At 42.5% G+C, this 18,178-nt stretch overlaps 1 protein-coding gene across 2 annotated transcripts; it reads right to left on the reverse strand.

Annotated features, from left to right (window-relative positions):
• Positions 1-1,518: 1,518 nt before the first annotated feature.
• abhd18 (abhydrolase domain containing 18) lies at positions 1,519-17,994 on the reverse strand. Of its 2 annotated transcripts, XM_086261723.1 has the most exons (14): positions 17,839-17,994; positions 15,609-15,717; positions 12,125-12,209; positions 11,941-12,041; positions 8,762-8,837; positions 7,740-7,826; positions 7,313-7,338; positions 6,791-6,929; positions 6,075-6,164; positions 5,489-5,590; positions 5,007-5,206; positions 4,317-4,450; positions 3,024-3,186; positions 1,519-2,448 (listed from the first exon to the last, which is right to left on the reverse strand). In XM_086261723.1, exons 2-14 carry the CDS (start codon positions 15,698-15,700, stop codon positions 2,391-2,393), a joined length of 1,353 nt encoding a protein of 450 aa, XP_086117849.1. In that variant the 5' UTR covers positions 15,701-15,717; positions 17,839-17,994; the 3' UTR covers positions 1,519-2,390. The 2 variants fall into 2 exon arrangements, with proteins under 2 accessions (XP_086117849.1, XP_086117857.1); XM_086261731.1 differs by lacking the exons at positions 6,791-6,929; positions 7,313-7,338; positions 7,740-7,826.
• Positions 17,995-18,178: the final 184 nt, after the last annotated feature.

Genomic DNA, 18,178 nt, shown 5'->3' on the forward strand with positions numbered 1-18,178 from the left:
AGTTAAGGCAATATTATCAGGTCTCAGGCACATTTCATACATTGTGCTCTGCAGACAGGCACACGGACCTTTCAGGTCTACAAAAAGTTTCAAATGAAAAGCTCACAGGTGTGTTTATTAACTCAGTGTTGCAGAATCACAGTGATTCATTAAAAACGTCTGCAGAAGTTGCAAACTTATGATTCATGTCATAAGTTATGATACACTGCTCTCCCCTACATAAGCTGCTTTTATAGATTAAAAGTATCAGCAATACTGGCCATACATTTACTTGGTATCACATCTATCCCACAATCTGCAGTACTGCACACACTAAGATCACAGTGGACAGATTCTGTCTCTATGCTGGGAACGTCTGTGTTTCCCGGGATCAGCTGTTGCAGATTGTTGGTGCATGGAGGGCTGGGGCCTCTTCTGCCCCCCTAACGGAGACCACGTAGGTAGTCGGAGGCTGTAAGACAGCGGCTCTCTGGAGAAATCTGATACCTCAGGAGGATGACAGGATTCAACCAGAGAAGCTGCTTCATTATAAACGAGTCTGTGGTTTATAACTGAAATCTATGATACACATAAACACCCGTCCATGCACTTAAGTAGTGAGTGAGTATTCACTCCAGTGATGACCTGTGAGAAAGAAACTGCACACACAGCGAGTGGGCGACCATAAGATTATTATTGCCAAGCAAGGACCTGCAGCTCGAGCAGGCTGAAGAAATCCTTTAATGCTGATGCAGGCTTCACAGTGTAGAAACGAGAACTCTAAGAAACAAAAGAGCAGAAGTCATGTATGAAACACAACACAGTTAACATGTGAAGCACTTAAAAGAAAACACAAATAAAACACTTCCAGTGAGGCGTGGCGATTTAAACATTGCCTGTACTGCTCAGCAGTTGTAATGGCATCAAGAATATCTGCACATAGTTCATAATTACAATTAGAATGAACATTTCTTTCACTAAACTCAAAGTCACTCATTATAGAGCGACATCACTATTTTAACGCAGATGCTCTGATGTAGTAGGTCCAAATACAGGAGGGTGGGTCACCCACCCTCCTGCTCCAACATGGTAGGAAAATTATACGGTAGAAAATGTTTATATTCATAACAATGTGAATTTTCTGCTTTAAATACTTTTATATATGTTTTTAAAATGGTCCCTCCACCCACTTTTAGTCCTTTTTCAGACATTGAAATCGGAGGAAATGTTCCAAAAATGTGCTGATTTGAAAGTGAATGATGCCGATCTTTGTTGCCATAGCACAGATTTGTCTGAGACATCATCGAGTGTCAGCCTGTGCCTCTAAGGAGCGTCCAGCGTCCTGTTCATTGTCCATTTCTATCATAATGCACGCACTGGGGTTAAATATTGAATAACAATGTTCTTCCCACAGAGTTCAGACTCAATACTGTTAATAACAGACAATCATAGGGTCCTGCTGTCCACACTGTTATAGTTCTTACAGAAATACAGGCTGAAACATACAGACAGGAGCAGCTAAGAGAAGAAGAAATGTGCTGAAACTGTCAGAAAGGAGATTTATTTGTTTCCACTTTACATGTGAGCAGCACAGCAAACACAGTGAAGCCAGTTAACCTCAAAGTGCACCAGTCACAGTGGACACAGAACAAAGCATCGACTTTCATTACCATCAAACTTTGTTGGGATTTAACATTTACTTCAGCCTCCTTTAAATTTGATTCATGTGACATCAGGACAACATTCCAGGGAGAAGCGATCGAGCGGCGTCCCCCCGGTGTTTTATCCCACATCTGGTACTCAATGTTTCTTTCAGCCCAGAAAAGTTCATGTGATCATCGAACATTTAAGCGTCAGCATCAAAATAAAAAAGAGCCAGATTTCAACCAGCTCCTAAGAATTTCAGGGACCTGTACAACCGTCACAATTTCAGTAAGAATCTTTCATGGTTTCATCAAATATGCTAAAGTCAGTCCAACATAAACTGGTCAGTTCTGAGGAAGCTCTGTGATTTCATATGGAATGGCTCGGGCTCGAGTATCACATCCAAGGTTGTGTCAGATAAGGAAGAGAAGTGGAAAACAGCAGGACACCTGCAGCCTGGTGATACAGGAGCAATAAAAGCTGCACACAGTGCTATCAATGATCACCAGCAGTTATCAAACTGAAGCTAGACACCCGGATGTTTCTTTCACAGCACATAACAACATTTTAAACTGCTACAGTTTCAGTTATGCACGGCGAGGTTTGTCGCACACCTAGATCACACAGCCTTATACAAACAGGAAGAGGCGTGCTCAGCTCCACCTTCTCTGAGGCTACCCTGTAAATGTCACACGTGCCTCACAAGGAAAGATCTCAGCTGCCACACTGAGAGTGGTGAAGGCAAACGTCCAGCCTGGCTCCAGTGGCTAGTGCAGGTTGGGATACTTCACGCAGAATCTGTCAAAGGCATCATATATGGCCTGTCTGGAAATGAAACAGGTAACGTTAACGTAGCAAAGCTGTCCATGACAAACAAATCATATACGTAAAAATGATGAAATGTGTGAAATACTGTGAGGGTGGCCCAACTCTAACATCAGATTAACCAGACAACAGCCACAGTTTAACGATCATTCTCAGACATGTTAAACCGTCCACAGCCAGTTATCTGTCTATATGTACCACGCCTGAACCAGGAAGTGCAGCTGTGACACTTCTACAAACAACTTTGGCTCCTGTGAACAATTTCTAGACTTTCTTTGAATTTGATGTCATATTTGGTACAGTGGAGACATCATTCAGGCATTGACATCTAGTCTAAATTCATATTCATAATGAAGGACGCTCTGGTCCATGACGCTCATTGCATTGTTACTAATGTCAACTTTCTGCTATAAAACAGCAACGTTTCAAAACTAGAGCTTGTAGAATAGAGCAGATAAATATGGATTGTGTGTATTCTCAGATTTAGCATGTTTTTGTGTGAGTATAGTTTAATTAGGCATAAATGAGAAACTTAAAAAACACCTTTTTGATCATTTTCGACACTATAACTTTACCTGAATATATTCTGTTTAAATAGGTATGCACTGATGTGTCCTCCTCTCAGATATCTGACTTCACAGCCTGGCCAGATCTCCTGCAGACTCAGGACTCCTGTTCGGGGCACATATGCATCCTCTTTGGCCTGGACGACAACGATGAGACTGGTATCTACAGGAACTGCAGCAGAGAGGGAAACACAGGGACATCTACACAACATTCTTTCACTTTTGTGCAAAACACATGCAAATCTTTTCTGCCAGAAGAGGGTGGTAGACACAGCAGGAACAGTGAGCTGTTAAACATGACTGAAGATCAGCTGGGTCCTCTGCAGTGACCTGTGCCTCCTCTCACACCTTCTTGTATAAGCCAGGACGAAGCTCATCCTATTTCCCTCACAGTGTTCTAGCTTCACAATGACAATCCTGGAGAATGATTACAATCCCTGCGTCGTTCATTCAGCAGCAGAACTGATCTTCTGTGCCTTTTGATGGTGTATCAGTATCAAACATTCAATAAATCCTTTGAACACAATATTAAAAGTAAAAATAATCACGCTGGAGATTGTGTACTGTTCAAGTAACAGAGACAAAAGAGCTCGTAAGGAACTGTCTACATACGGCCCAAGGAGCGAGGACACAGGTGGGACAAGTCTCTATTTTAGCAACGAGCAGAAAACTGACACTTCCTGTGTAAAAGCAGATTAAACAAAGGCTCTACAGGTGCGTAAAAGACGGTGCTGAGTTTCTCTGATCTGAGGAGAACATCGTTTTTCATCAGCTTGTTGCGAGTCTCTTAATTCTTTCCACACTTGGCTGATATTCCTTCTATACGGTTTCAATTTTACAAGCCAACGCCTTCGTGGTGTCATTGTCCATCTTTCTGTTTTGGCGTCAGTAGTCTCACTCATTGTGCCATGCTCCAGTATCCACACTTTAATGGCAACAAACAAACCAGTATGACCATCACGACCTTCAATTCATCAAACGTCAGCAGCCAACGCTTTTATCACAGCATCAGCTCTTTAGTATCACCGCCAACTGTAACGACACCACCTGCAACCTTATTGGTCAAAACCATTTCTGACGGCTGTGATGTGCTGCTGACAACAACCATATACATTTGTGTTATATACTGGCATGTGTAGAATATACTTGTATATATATTTTGTAACTTTGTAATATGTTGTATTATCCAGTTACTGTTCTTCATGTCCGGGAGCAACTCTGACCACAGGGATTAATTCAGTGTTGTGATTCTTCGCTTGTTCTTCTTTAAGCAGAGGCGTAATCATTCACTGCAGCACTCACCAGAGAAGTTGGCCATGTGTGTGCACTCATCCATCACTGCCTTCATGAAACTTATAGATTCTTTGTGTAAAGATGGACGACAACATTCGGCGGGATCCGTCCTTCTCCCGTGTGCGTTATATCCACCAAGAGCTCTGAGGAGACAGAAGAAACGGTTTTATGTCCCTTAATAATGAAACATTCTCACTGGGGATAAGACTTGCTTATTCTTATTCCATTATCGATATCACTTTCACAGCTTCTTTGCATCCTTCGGTCAAATGTTTGTGGCTGTGGAACCTGCCTGCAGAAGCTTGGCACACTTGATCAAGTTATTATTTTCCCCACTGTATACTACAGTGCACTGTATACTGTAGTGCACTGTATACTATTAAGTTAATGCATTTCACATGTCTGACCCTTTTTCACATTTTCCTAGCAAAACAGGAAAATGGAAATGGCTCAAGACTTTTGCACGATACTGGACGTCCATGTTTGTTGATACTGTAACCATAACAGGTTTATACTGATGGAAAATTGCATGTTACTGTGCACTGTTTGAAACATGCAACAGATGCTCAACCAGATGTTCGACAGCAAGTCTTAAAACACCTGTACTCTTACAATGCAGCATTAATGTGTGATTACACACCAGTTTCAAATGTTATAAACATTCCAACGCATCAGCAGGTGTAGTGATCGAACACTCACGTTGGCAGAGTTTCGAAGCTTGCTCCAACACTGCTCCCCAGCGACAACAGATGCTCTGCTCCGTCTGTGGCCCCACCACAGTCACGTCCTCCGTCCACTCTGCTGCACTGGCTCACTGACAGTTTGTGGTCTTCAGACAGCTCGTGGAAATGCTCGTCCACATTCGTTACAAGTTTGGGACCCATCTTAAAGGAATCAGCCTACCAGCAGTGGACACGCAGCAAAAGATGTAGTCATGCATGTGTTACACGTATGACACAAGACCAAAAACACAACAAGCACAGTTTCACACTTAACTTCTTCTTTTAGTAAACAAAGAAAAATTCAATCTTTGCAAAAAACATTTTACCAGCGTATTAGTGTGTGCAGAGGGAGTGATGAAAGGAAGACACGGGTACTTTCTCCAGTCAGTTGTACTCGTACAGTTGTGAAAGTAATCCGAGTAATATTCTGTACTCCTGTGAAACTGCAGGAACACTTACCCCACAGTACTCCAGCAGCTTGATGATCTCCTCTTCATACCGTGAATTAATTGCATATTGCTTCTCCAGCTGTGTCCAGTTCACTGCTTTACTCAGCACACCCTGCACACACACACACACACACACACACACATGCAGACACACACACACACATTTTTCAGTCATTAACTGTTCCTCCTGCTCAAGAAATGATCAAAATGCAGATAAACATACAACTTTAACCCCTGGAGGGTCCTAGAAAAATGCATACACTATCGGGCTTAGAGCCACAAATCGACCACGCCCAAAAAAGTGCTATAAAAAATTTATATATTAATATTTTATTCCACTTTAAAGTCTTCACCACAAATAAACTCCTGAAAGATCAATAAATGTCAGCTCAGCCAGACTCAGTATCAACAGTCTTATCTGATTTTGACAAACTGAAACAATTTGACTCCCAGTTTCAGCTGCACTCAGACTCTGAACCATGAATTTAACACTAGTATTGGATCAGTAACAGCAGCTTTGCAGGCAGAAACAGTATGAAAGCAATAATAAGTGAATGTGTCCTTATAGATGTACAGCAGGTAGAACTGCTCCTGACCGTGGTGAACACACTGGAGGCTGTGGACCAGGACAAACAGGGAATTAGAGGGATGGGTTTGGGCCAGTTGGTCACTGCCAGGGACGCCATCTGGACACAAAGACACACAAGTGACACACTTTAGAGAGATAACACTGGGCTTGCAAGTTTCTTTCCCCAAATGAAACCAAGATGCTGCTCTGTCCCACTTTACGAACTCGGAGGCTTGTTCTGTTGAAGTGGAAGCTTCCCCACCCCCAACATGAGCCCATTGGGTGGGGGACGTACTCTTTAACTTAAACTTAGATTCTCTCTCAGAGGTTTTATTAGGAAATGTAACAAAACCTGGAAATCATGTCTCTTACTGGTGGACACCATCACTTTACTTCCTGAGACTGAAGTGAACTGAGCGAGGCGACATCATAAGTTTGGTGTTTTTTTATTTGATCTTATTTTTACTTTATTTTTTTTCTCCTTTTGTTTAGTTTGGTCCTTCTTGTTATGCTTGTTGTGTGTATGGGTGTGTATGGGTGTTGAGACTGGATCTCTGCGGCGTCTTGTCTCGTGTGGACCTGGTAGGGGGAGAATTCGGATGGGGGTTTGCTGTTGCTAACTTTGTATGTCGTGGCTGAAATCAATAAAACAAAGTTGGAATAAGATGCTGCTCTCTCGTATAACAAGATCGACAACTAAACATTTAGTGGTAAAATGTTATTTGACAAGTTTCTTTGACTCACATATCCTCCCATAGAGATGCCCGTCATTCCCAGGGGCCAGTATCCTTCTCTCTCCAGCCAGCGAAGCAGGACTGTTGATTCCAGGATCAAAGCCCCGCCCATCACAAACAGGTCCGACACATTTTTTAGACTGGATCGTCTAAAACACTCAAATGATATCTATATTCAATTTACGATACGTTCATTTGACCTTTGAGAAAAATCGAGCCGTGAAGTCTGTTTCTATAACAACATCCAACAGCTCAGTGCGTCTCACACAGTCTCGCTTTGTCAAATGAATCAGTTTAGAAACAAACGATGCTTGAAAACGACAGCCTTGCATTTAAAACGTAAATAAAGCCAACAGGTGTTTGAATCAGCCCATAAGTCTGATTTGGAAACATCGAAGACGTTTCTGCCTCTTTTCTCCTTCTTGTTGCAAACATGAAAACTAAATGAGAATCTTTGTCACAAAGTTAAAAATCACTTTTTTTAAATCGACTAAATTTTCCAAACTGGTTTTAATCGATCAAGTCAACTTACAGTTGGTCTCTGGGTTTTCGATAACCATGTGAAGCATCAGTCAAGGAATGTTCGTAGCAGACATTAAATAAAAACAACAACATGACACAGCTGTCTTCTAATCAGGTCACTGGATCGATTCCCAGCTCCTCTGATCTACAAGTGTCCTCGGGCAGGATCGTGAATCGATGCATCCAAGTGCGTCTGTAACAGAAGTGCTCTATGAATATGTGTCTGAACAGGTGGCTGGTAGTGCACACTGTTTACAAACAGGTTATTACGGGAACTTTCCACAGCATGTTCGTCATGTGCTTGTTTCATCAGCAGCAGCGGCGACAGCCATCGTACTGGTTTGTACACTCGCTGACTGAGTTTCCATGTTTGTCGTGAGTTACTTTGAAAGAAAGTTAACAACAAACGATGTTGTTGTTGAAGACAACAGAAGGATATAATAAGGGTTCTCCAGAAGTAATGACGCCATTCCTGCCTCTTTGATCATGGGCCGAGCCATCAGGGTCCGCCGACGCCAGAAAAACTACAGGTCATAGAAACACAAGGACAGAAACAGCATTCCAAAGGTCATCATCACAGCTCCTGGATCCTACAGATTGTTGGGGTCAGTTTCCAGAGTTAACCACACACTTTGACACCATTTATTTATTAAATCTTCTCGTCTGACGCGTTTCTCTGCTTCACAGTAAATCTGGACCTTGAACCAAGTCTGCTGCTCAACTTCTGAGGATTTCTTGCAGTAATGTCAAAAACACAGCAGAAGTCTTAGGTCTGAGGAATCATCTGGTCCCTAACAGCTTCTATAATTATGCAAATATGACCTCAAATGAACAACAGCACTAAACATACGACACTCTTCTCTATAAGTCAGAGGACTGGAGTTGATCCGGGGTCTGGACTGTGACGGGTCATTTCAGCTCGTCTGTTACAGACTTGCTTCTGTGGATGGGATCATTGTTCTGCTGCATGAGCCAGCTGTGGTCAGGCTTCAGCTGCTGGACACACAGCCTCACATTTCAGTTAATGTTGTGGTATACAGAGGAGTGGGTGGTCCCGGGGTCTGTGTATCGATGCAGACACAGATCATCCCCCTCCACCTTTGTGCTCACTGTAATCGGTGGAGGCAGATGGCTGCTGGGTCTTTCCTCCTTGGTGTTAATCGACACCTTAATGCTCCAGACTAACAAACTGCTAAAGCCTACGTAGTTTTTCACCCACTCAATGATAAAATGCCACGTGAGGTTTGGATCACCTCGTTTTAGAACCACAACTACAACTGTTTTTCTACTTGATAAAGAAAAAGCTGCTGTGGCAAAGACAGAAATCCATCAGCACAACTCTGGACTTACATGGTTTTATTTTTTTGGTTTGGTATTGTAAGTATTTGTTTCAGCATTATGAGTTCTGTGGCGGCTGCCTGGGAGCACATTCATATTAAAATAAAGGTAAGAGTCTTACATGGTCTCCAGTCCCAGCTAAGTGGATACATACTGGTCTGTTCTTCTGCCATCTCTTAGGAACTATGAACTGGAACCTGGAACAACACAAACGATGAGAGCCGCAGGTCTACAGGCAGCATTCCCACAGCATAAGTAAATCCTCTTCAAACATTTTCAGCACAAACACAGCTTACATTTCAGCCCTAACGACTCATGTGGCTAGCTCCAAATTCAGCAAATACAACCTCAGATGGAGCAGAACATGGCACATTAAACTATATCATTAATTAGGGCTGGGCCATATCACACCGTTCACGGTAATACCGGTGCAATGTTGGGCAACGATAAGAAAATGAAATATCCCGATAGAATATGGGTAAAACGCGCATGCGCATGGCGGCGACGCAGAATGAGAAGAGCGAAAGCAGATCGTTGAATGAAACGATGAACCTGAACTGGTTTGTAAAAATGCTGCAGCTTCACTGGTGTGGAACTGGTTTAGCTTTCGTCCGTCAGGTACACAACAAAGCACTATTTTTGGTAGCGCATGCTAGCGGGCCGTCGTTATTACCGTGTTGTTTGGAAAATACGGCGCACTTAAAATCAATCCTTTGATTTCTCTGAAAGTCGACAGAGCCCCTTATAATCCCGTGTGCCTTATGTATGAACTCTGGTTGTGTTTACTGACCTGGAAACGATTTTATGTGCACGGCGCTCGAAAATCTGTCAAATGTTTCAGTGCGACTTTGCTAAGCTACGAAGCCGCACCGCTTGATGGATTGTCGGAGCGTTACGGCTATCGTAGGCGGAGCCTCGCGGAGTGATACGTACTGTGCTTCAACATAATGTTACCGTATTGTGTGTGTATGACCTCTTTTTAAGTGTTGTCGATATTATACATGGTTATGCTGAGGATGTGTCGGCCAGTTTCCACTGGAAATACCTTTTGGTTAAACTGTCAGCGAGGAATTTGCATTTGCACTGTTAAATGTTTATATAACTTTAATGCACTTAAAAAAAGCTGCTTGTTTAAGTGAAAATACATTGATGGGTTTGTTTGTTTTTTGCACTAATAAAGTTGTGGAGTCTTAAAGTATTTTGTCTCGTGTCAATTATATCGTTATGGCAAGTTTTCAAATGTATATCGTGATAAATATTTTGGTCATATCGCCCTGCTCTATCTTTAATTATTTAATAGAAATTAAGCCAAATTGCAGAAACACTCTTATTGTTTGTATAGGAGTTAAGAACATTTAAAACACCAGTGCTAGTCAAAAGTTGCTACTTAAAGCAGCACAATGCAAACGTTCCTCTGTCAGGCCTCCTCTGTGGTTTGTTGGAAGTGAAGGTCTAGTATTGGAGGGTCTGGGCATCCATGCTGTTCAGGCAGTTATGAAGAGCAGCTGTTGCATTAATGACAATGCAGCAGCTTCTTGGTGTGAATCGAAGTGCACTCTGAAAACGACTCCTCCAAACGTGCTCCACTAGACTCCCAGTGTGCATATGGCTGTAGCACCTTTGCTCAGGTGTAATTCAGGTGTGGTGTAAACAAAAACTTTGAGCACGCCCACTGTCACCAAGCAACAATAATGATCATCTCCTCTTCCAAACACAGTGATGAGTTAAAATCCAGGAATCATGAGTGACACCTTTCAAACATGAAAGAATATTTGGAAACTGTAACTGGGGAGTGCATACACCCTGGACATTAATGGAAAACCAGTTCTTGGGATTCCTGTATTGCTCAGCATCTGGGATGGAGCGACGTTTTGTGGTTCCACTGATGCAGCCGATGACTCCTGGAAAGTTCCCAAATTCATAGAACTTGTAATTAACTCAGGTTTCAGCATCTGGGAAGTTTATGTTCTGTCTTCTCAATCCACAAATGGTCCTGCACACAGTGAACGACACTGTTGGTTCACCGAGCCCACATAAACCCCCAGCTTCTCTGTGGAAGGTGCCAAAAGACACAAAGTTAAGAGCACCTGCAGACTTACTGGACTTACTGGGTGAAAGACTGGGTTCCAAAATGAAGTGATCTCCACATCATTTACTTTATGCATTCGAAACGAGCTCGAAAACTGATGTCATCAAAAAGCTTCAGTGGATGACTTCTGTCAGCAATTTGTCTAGCAGACGGTTTTCATTGATCATCTCTGAGATTCTCCAAGTAACCCATGTTATTCACCAAACAACATGAACTCTGAAGTTAAACCTGCCTGCTGGGACGTTCTATTTAAACTTCAGTTTATGCCTGGACTAGCTCTGATCTCCCTCCAGTAAACAAGCGTAGTTTAGTCAGGAATAGGCTTAGTCTGGCACTGTTTATACCGTGACTGAGGAAGCAGATTTCTGTTAGTCTGCATTGGCTGTTTAAATCTAGGACTAGCTTTAATCTCTGTCTGGGAACCCGCCCCTATAGAGCGCCTCAAGTGCTCAGGTAGAGTAGATAAGCACTAGATAAGAACCAGTCCATTTACGGCTGCTATAAACAAGAATGGGTCGCTCTCAGGAGCTCAGTGACTTCCACCAAAGCACCGTGACAGGATGTCACCTGTGCAACGAGTCGCTGCCATAGATTTCACAGTCAGCTGTTAGTGGTATTATAACAAAATGGAGCCATGAGGAGGATGGCTGGGTACCATTACACAGCAGGGTCAGCTTCAGCTGAATTTTTGTTAAATAAATAACGACGCTGTAATTTCTGCACATCTGAGGTTGTATTTACCTGATTTGAAAAATTGGTAAGAACAAGATGTTTTTAACCATGTGCTGATATGCAAAACCTCAGACGTGACAGAGGGTATATGTGTCACGAGTTCAAGAAGTTTGAGGGTAACAATGCTGGAGAAAAGAAGGAAAACTAAACCGAACATTATGTTGCATCATTTTCTTGTTCCTGTTTTTATCTCGTCTTTCTCTAGCTGGTCATTGCATGCGTCTGCCACCCTGAGCTTATTTTCCTGTAACTATAACAGAAAATATTCATAAAAAAAGGTTATTCAATGAATGTTTCAAGTTTAAAACAATAACTGAATAACTTTATTTTAAAACCCCGTCTGTATGTTTGAAAGACCCTAAACCAGCATCCACTTGGCCCTCTGGACAAAGCACCGCATCAAACTCGGAAACAACCCATTCTCCTGTCTATTCTCTGTCTCCTTTCATTGCAGTGGCAAACAACAGCACCTCTTGTACCTGGCCTTTACAGCCTCTTGTGGCAGGATCCCAGGAACCAAATGCTCCAGAGGAGAGATAAAGAAGCCCTCTTGGACATGACAGTCAGCAAGCTCCTCTGTCTGCACACAAACACACAAATAATAACTAATAATACAAAAACAAAACAGCACAAGAAGGAAAAGAGAGGAAATAAATGATGTACCTTGTTTATATAAACGGGATAGTCCTGAGGAACCAGAGACTTGCACTTCTCTCTGTCTCCAATTATCTTTCGAAACTCAAAGATTCTACAAAACAAACAGACACATCAGTTTGCAGCTGAGGACGTGCTGATCTCATCCACGACCTGCTCACTGTAAGCTGGAGGTTACCACCTGATGAAGTGCGGGCGAAGGCAGCTCGACCACCACTAGCTCTAGGAAATCACATGATAGGGCGGGGCCGGGTTTCACAATGACCTCCCCCTGGCTGATTGTGAGCCACACCCGTTTTCACGCCTTGGCTCGTGTGATTGGGTAGAGGATCAAGAGGGGGTCCATGACCCTCTTGGGGGGTCTCACTAATTTAGAAGATCATTTAGCCTAGAACAATATAAAATAATGATAAACCAACAATTATAGAAAAAAAGCTAAGACACCTTCCTGTTCATCACTGACTGAAGAACCAACCCCAGCTGCCTTACATAAGACTGACACTGACTGATCCAGAGTTAACTTCAACTATCACTTCCTCCAAACCATCAAGTCTATTAGATTCAATTCTAAGCTGCCCAAATAAGTACTACCATTAATTAATGCTTCAGTCTTAAATATGATCAGTCTATGCCACTGATGGGCTACAAACCTTTAAGGTGGTAGTAATTAAACTGTGCATTACTCCTCCCAGCTCTCTTAGCTAATTATAGGCCAATCCTTCCTTTTAATTTCCAAAACTCTTGAAAGAGCAGCTGTGTGTCTGTAAAGCAGTTAACTGGTCATCAGCTACAGTACTGCAGAGAAACTCAGGGTTGTTCTTCAATGCGTGATGAGCAGGAAAATGCCCTAGCTGTGCAGAGGGCTGTTTGTACAGCAACAAACTCTTTTTCCAGGCTGAATGAAGATCTTCTAAATTACTAAGACACCATTTCTTCTCAAGCTTATGAGTCAGCTGCTTTACGATGTGTGTTTAAGACATAAGAGAGTCAAGTACTTGTGATTTGAGGTTTTGTTTTTGGGTCAGCATATCCAGAGTCGTACACAGTGAGGATGTAAGTCTATTAACGAGATGATCAACCTGTGTGGAGGGTTTGGGTACTGTGTGGTGCACAGTACTGAAGAGCATGACAGAGGAGGAATTATGTCCTTAAACTTAGTTATAACACTTTTCAAGACATACTGTCAGTTAATGTATTCCCAAATGCTGTGTAATCCGTTATTGTAACTTTAAAGAATGATTTCATCTGACCTGAGTACTAAATCAGAAAAGTCTGAGTACAGGGTGGGTCATTCATATGGATACAGCGTAACAACATGGGGATGGTTGGTGATATTAAAGTCCTGTTTGTGGCACATTAGTATATGTGAGGGGGCAAACTCCTCAAGATGGGTGGTGACCATGGTGGCCATTTAGAAGTCGGCCATCTTGGATACAACTTTAGTTTCTTCAATAGGGAGAGGACCATGTGACACATCAAACTTATTGGTAATGTCACAAGAACAACAATGGTGTGCTTGGTTTCAATGTAACTTTATTCTTTCATGAGTTATTTACAAGTTTCTCTTTGTTCACAGCCATTGACATGTCGAAGGTTAACACGTGAGGATTGAAATTGTGTTGATATCTGGTGAACGCAGTAACCGGGTCATTGCAGCAGATTTCAATGCAAGACCCCCTACGAGACCACCCATCTCCCATGCTGCAGTCAGCAAACTGCTTGCTAAGTTTGGTGAAACTGGTTCAGTGTTGGATTTGCCAAAATGTGGATGCAAGAAAACTGTCACTAATGAAGAAACATCAGTGGCTGTCCTAGCTTCATTCAGCAAGAGCCCACAGCGTAGCACTCGCCGCATGTCACTGGAGAGTGGCATTAGTCCAACATCCCTTCGGCGGATATTAGCTACTCACAAATGGCAGCCTTACAAACTCCAGCTGCTGCAGCATCTCGACAAGGATGACCCAGATCGGCCACAGAATTTGCAGAATGGGCAAAACAAAAACTGGAACAGGACCCTCAGTTCACACAGAAGATTTTGTTCAGCGATGAGGCAAACTTCTATGTGAATGGTGTTAACAAACAAAACCACCGCTATTGGTCTGACACTAACCCACACTGGATGGATCCCTCCAAGACTGTTGGAACTACAAAAGTGATGGTTTGGTGTGGTATATGGGGAACAGCGATAGTGGGTCCATTCTTCATCAATGGAAACCTCAAGGCTGCTGGATATTTGAAATCGCTACATGATGATGTGTTTCCCTCTTTATGCACTGAAGCTGGCACGTTCCCTGAGGTTTTCCAGCAGGATGGTGCACCACCACATTATGGGTGCCAGGTCCGAGCATTCCTAGATGAACAGTTTCCTGGAAAGTGGATTGGTCGTCGTGGGCCAGTTGAATGGCCCCCAAGGTCTCCCGATCTGACCCCCTTAGACTTTTATCTTTGGGGTCATCTGAAGGCAATTGTCTATGGTGTGAAGATACGAGATGTGCAGCACCTGAAACTACGGATACTGGATGCCTGTGCTGGCATTTCTCCTGTGGTGTTGCTATCAGTGTGTGAAGAGTGGGAGAAGAGGGTTGCATTGACAATCCAACACAATGGGCAGCACACTGAAGACATTTTATGAGTGGTCAGAAACTTGTAAATAACTCATGAAAGAATAAAGTTACGTTGAAACCAAGCACACCATTGTTTTTCTTGTGACATTACCAATAAGTGTGATGTGTCACATGACCCTCTTCCTATTGAAAAAACTAAAGTTGTATCCAAGATGGCCGACTTCTACATGGCCACCATGGTCACCACCCATCTTGAGGAGTTTGCCCCCTCACATATACTAATGTGCCACAAACAGGACTTTAATATCACCAACCATTCCCATGTTATTACAGTGTATCCATAGAAATGGCCCACCCTGTAGAGTAAAGTGGGCATCTACAATTCCACCCCTCAGGCAGGAGGCTCCGGTCCATTCGCACCAGAACCTCTCGCCATAAGAACAGTTTCTTCCCCTCTGCTGTTGGACACATGAACAATAACCATATGACTGTTCCCACCACTAACACATGACCCTACGCTGTGTTCACTGCATCATTCCATGTTTGGCACTGATCACCACCTGCACTCATGTATATATCTATCTACTTAGCACTTTTAATTTTTATGTTTATTTAAGCGTAATTTATGACAGTATGTTTGCACTAAGTACCGCCGCAATTTCCTAATGTTGTAAACCTGCTCAACATTTGGCAATAAAACCCTTTCTGATTCTGATATCACAAAGAATCAACTTTTCTTCTGTGGTTGGCTTCACTGTGTGGTTGAATTTAGCACAACTGCAGTACTCCCCGACAGGACACTTGAGCTGCACTTGCTAAACGCAGGCGGGAAACAGTTATTGTTTGGTGCACGTACAGAAAACATTGGGTTTCAGAGCGCAGTGCATGCCCCGTCCTATGTGAAAGGGCCATGACAAAATGCTTCATACCTCTTGAGGTCTTCAGGCTTCCCCCATCCCCCAATAAAGAGTTTGGTGAGGAGCAGCCTTCGGTAGAATACATCCAGTCGGCTCACACCCATGGACCAGCCCCTGGCATCTACAAAGAGAAGGACATGCTTTATTCTGAAAGTGCTTACTTCCTGTAGGATTGTTAAGAACAGAAAATAACAAAAAAAAGTCAGATGCTAATACATCTTTGTTTGACAACTGAGCAATATACCTCCCCCAAAAAAGGTTAAACGAGTCGCTCTACGAGCACCGATTCCTTTGAGTCAGTCGTGTTCTGTCAGGACAAGCAAGGCAGGAAGTGCTTGAATGTCCAATGTAAAGATGAGGATACATGAAGACAAAGGAAATTTCAAATCTCACAGGAAACAGTAGTTTGCATCTGTTTTAAAAGCGTGTCTTTCTCACAGTGATAACGGCTGGAGCTCAGTAAGCTCAGAGGCCAGCAGTGTTTTTCTGGTGGTTTGTGCATGTACATTATGGATAAACCACTGGTCTATGACAGTAAACTGATGGGAGAGCAACCTGCGAGACAAGCTGCCAATGGGTCTGCTTTCACTGTCCTGAGATCAGTTAGGACTAGTGCTTGGTATGGAAAAAAGCTAGCATTAGCAAGTAAATAAGCTTTAGTGATTTAGCATCGTAATAGACAAGTTTGTTTGCTAACCACTTGGCCAACATGATGCTAAAGGGTGAAAACGTTGCTAACTCCATTAGCTGACCATTATCGAACGTTGGGTCTAATAACACTGGAACACTGAACAGCTGCTTGAGCACCACTTACATGCCAACACTCCTAATTCTGTTTTTTATTCCTATTTTAATGTCTCCTTGAATATACAGACAGCTAACCATGTCTGCTCAAACCTTTTAATTCAGGTTATTATATTGTTAATAATCATTTTTGAAAAATCAAGACTGATTTAGGATATTTTCAGTGGAAAATACATTGAGGTTCAGACTCTGCCAGCATTTAATGGCTGAATGTTAACTTGTGAACAAATTCAACATAAACAGTTGAGCATCCTGTATTTAACAACTCGCTCTGAAACACATTTCATCCCACTTAAGTCTTAAAATAACTTCAGCCTAGTCTTCACTCAAACATGTGCCAGTTCCCTAATGTGACAGACCTTTTCTCAATCAGTGTGACTGATTACAGCATGAATGACGACTGCAGGAAAACTGGCTGACATAAGCATGATCATCTACTGAGGCAGGGTTAGAAAGATGGAGACAAAACATTTTATTCTTAAAGTCTCTGTCCATATGAGTGAATTATTGTAAAAGCAGTTATGTTAAGTACAAAAAAAGCAAACCAGATATAACAAAATAACAAACTGTGCACTTTGGCAGTGACTTTATGAATGAGGAAAGAGTGTCAGAGAGCTGGTTGAGGTGCAGCAGGAAGGGATAAGTCAGGAAGAAAATCTGCCAGCGAGCATGTTACGTTCACATAGTCTGTCAGCCACCACCTCACAGTTAACAGACTCATTTTTAGCCATCTTCCTGGAATAGGGCGCAGATCTCAGTCCAACAGAGTACATTTAAGATGTGACAGAACAGAGCTGCCGAGTAATCTGAAGGATGATGCAGATCTCCCATTACACTACTCTGATGAAACGTATCACATTTCTCTTCATAAAGTGATATTTCCCCGGTTGGTTGCATTGCCATTTGAAACTGAGCAGATATAAGAACATAAACAAATTTATATATTTCATGTGACTTCTCAACTCTAGCTCTTCTCGCGAGATTTGACAACACTGACATGAGCAGAGGTCGTCAGGGAGGTCTGGCGGCTGACTTGACCTAAAGCTTGATTAGTGCACATTTCTAACAGTGAGCCTTCAGAGGAAATACTTCCTCCACATACTCGGATCACGACGGCGCTTTAGTTTTATGACAGAAACAAATCAGAACAAAGCTGTCAGTGATGTGCGGTACAATGACGGGGTGACTCGTAATTTCCATTTCCATGCATAATCATCACCTTGTTACAGCATAAAACGCTATATCGTCTTCCACTGGTCGCTGTGGGTAGTAACTGTAATAACAACAACACGCTGACAATATAACGCAGAGACCAGCTGTACGACGGACACCGCCACGCGTTTCAACTTGCTGCTAGCTGTAAGTTAGCAAACTTCGCCTTAGTCATTCATTAGCGAGTTTCAAACCATGCAAACACAGAGAGAAACAACAGCACTACCTCAGTCTGTACCCGAACGTATATCTCTGGCTTTGCTCGCACGGCTAGTTGAGCTAAGGAAGGCAAATGTAGTGACTTCATCAAGCTACTGGGAGGAATGGTCGCAATTTAACGGAAAAAACGGTCGGAACTTCCGGTGTTCCAGATTAACCGGTTTTCACGTTATCTGGTGTTTGTTAACGGTACAACCTGTCAGAACAAGCTCCAAGTTTCAGATTCGCCACATTTTCAGACATTTTCGGAAGAAATTGAATTTTAAAAGACGCGTGTTTAGTTCAGAGTATCAAACATGACTTTTTAAAGATAGAAATATTTTTTAAAAAAATCTGTAAGATCATTA

The sequence above is a fragment of the Aulonocara sp. 'chitande type north' Nkhata Bay genome, linkage group LG2, assembly GCF_057382095.1.
Source record: "Aulonocara sp. 'chitande type north' Nkhata Bay isolate Kocher_YH1m ecotype deep benthic linkage group LG2, A_spYH_male_GT1.1, whole genome shotgun sequence".
NCBI classification, from domain to species: Eukaryota; Metazoa; Chordata; class Actinopteri; order Cichliformes; family Cichlidae; genus Aulonocara; species Aulonocara sp. 'chitande type north' Nkhata Bay.

What these genes read in the sequence shown, in the direction of transcription:
- abhd18 (XM_086261723.1), bottom strand. Translation starts at nt 15,700, where the DNA reads ATGGGTGTGAGCCGACTGGATGTATTCTACCGAAGGCTGCTCCTCACC. An exon ending in GCATCTCTATGGGAGGATAT is followed by an intron (nt 6,165 to 6,790) that starts GTGAGTCAAAGA and finishes CTTTGTGTCCAG; the next exon opens with ATGGCGTCCCTGGCAGTGAC. An exon ending in TTTAAACAGAATATATTCAG is followed by an intron (nt 2,449 to 3,023) that starts GTAAAGTTATAG and finishes TTTCATTTCCAG; the next exon opens with ACAGGCCATATATGATGCCT.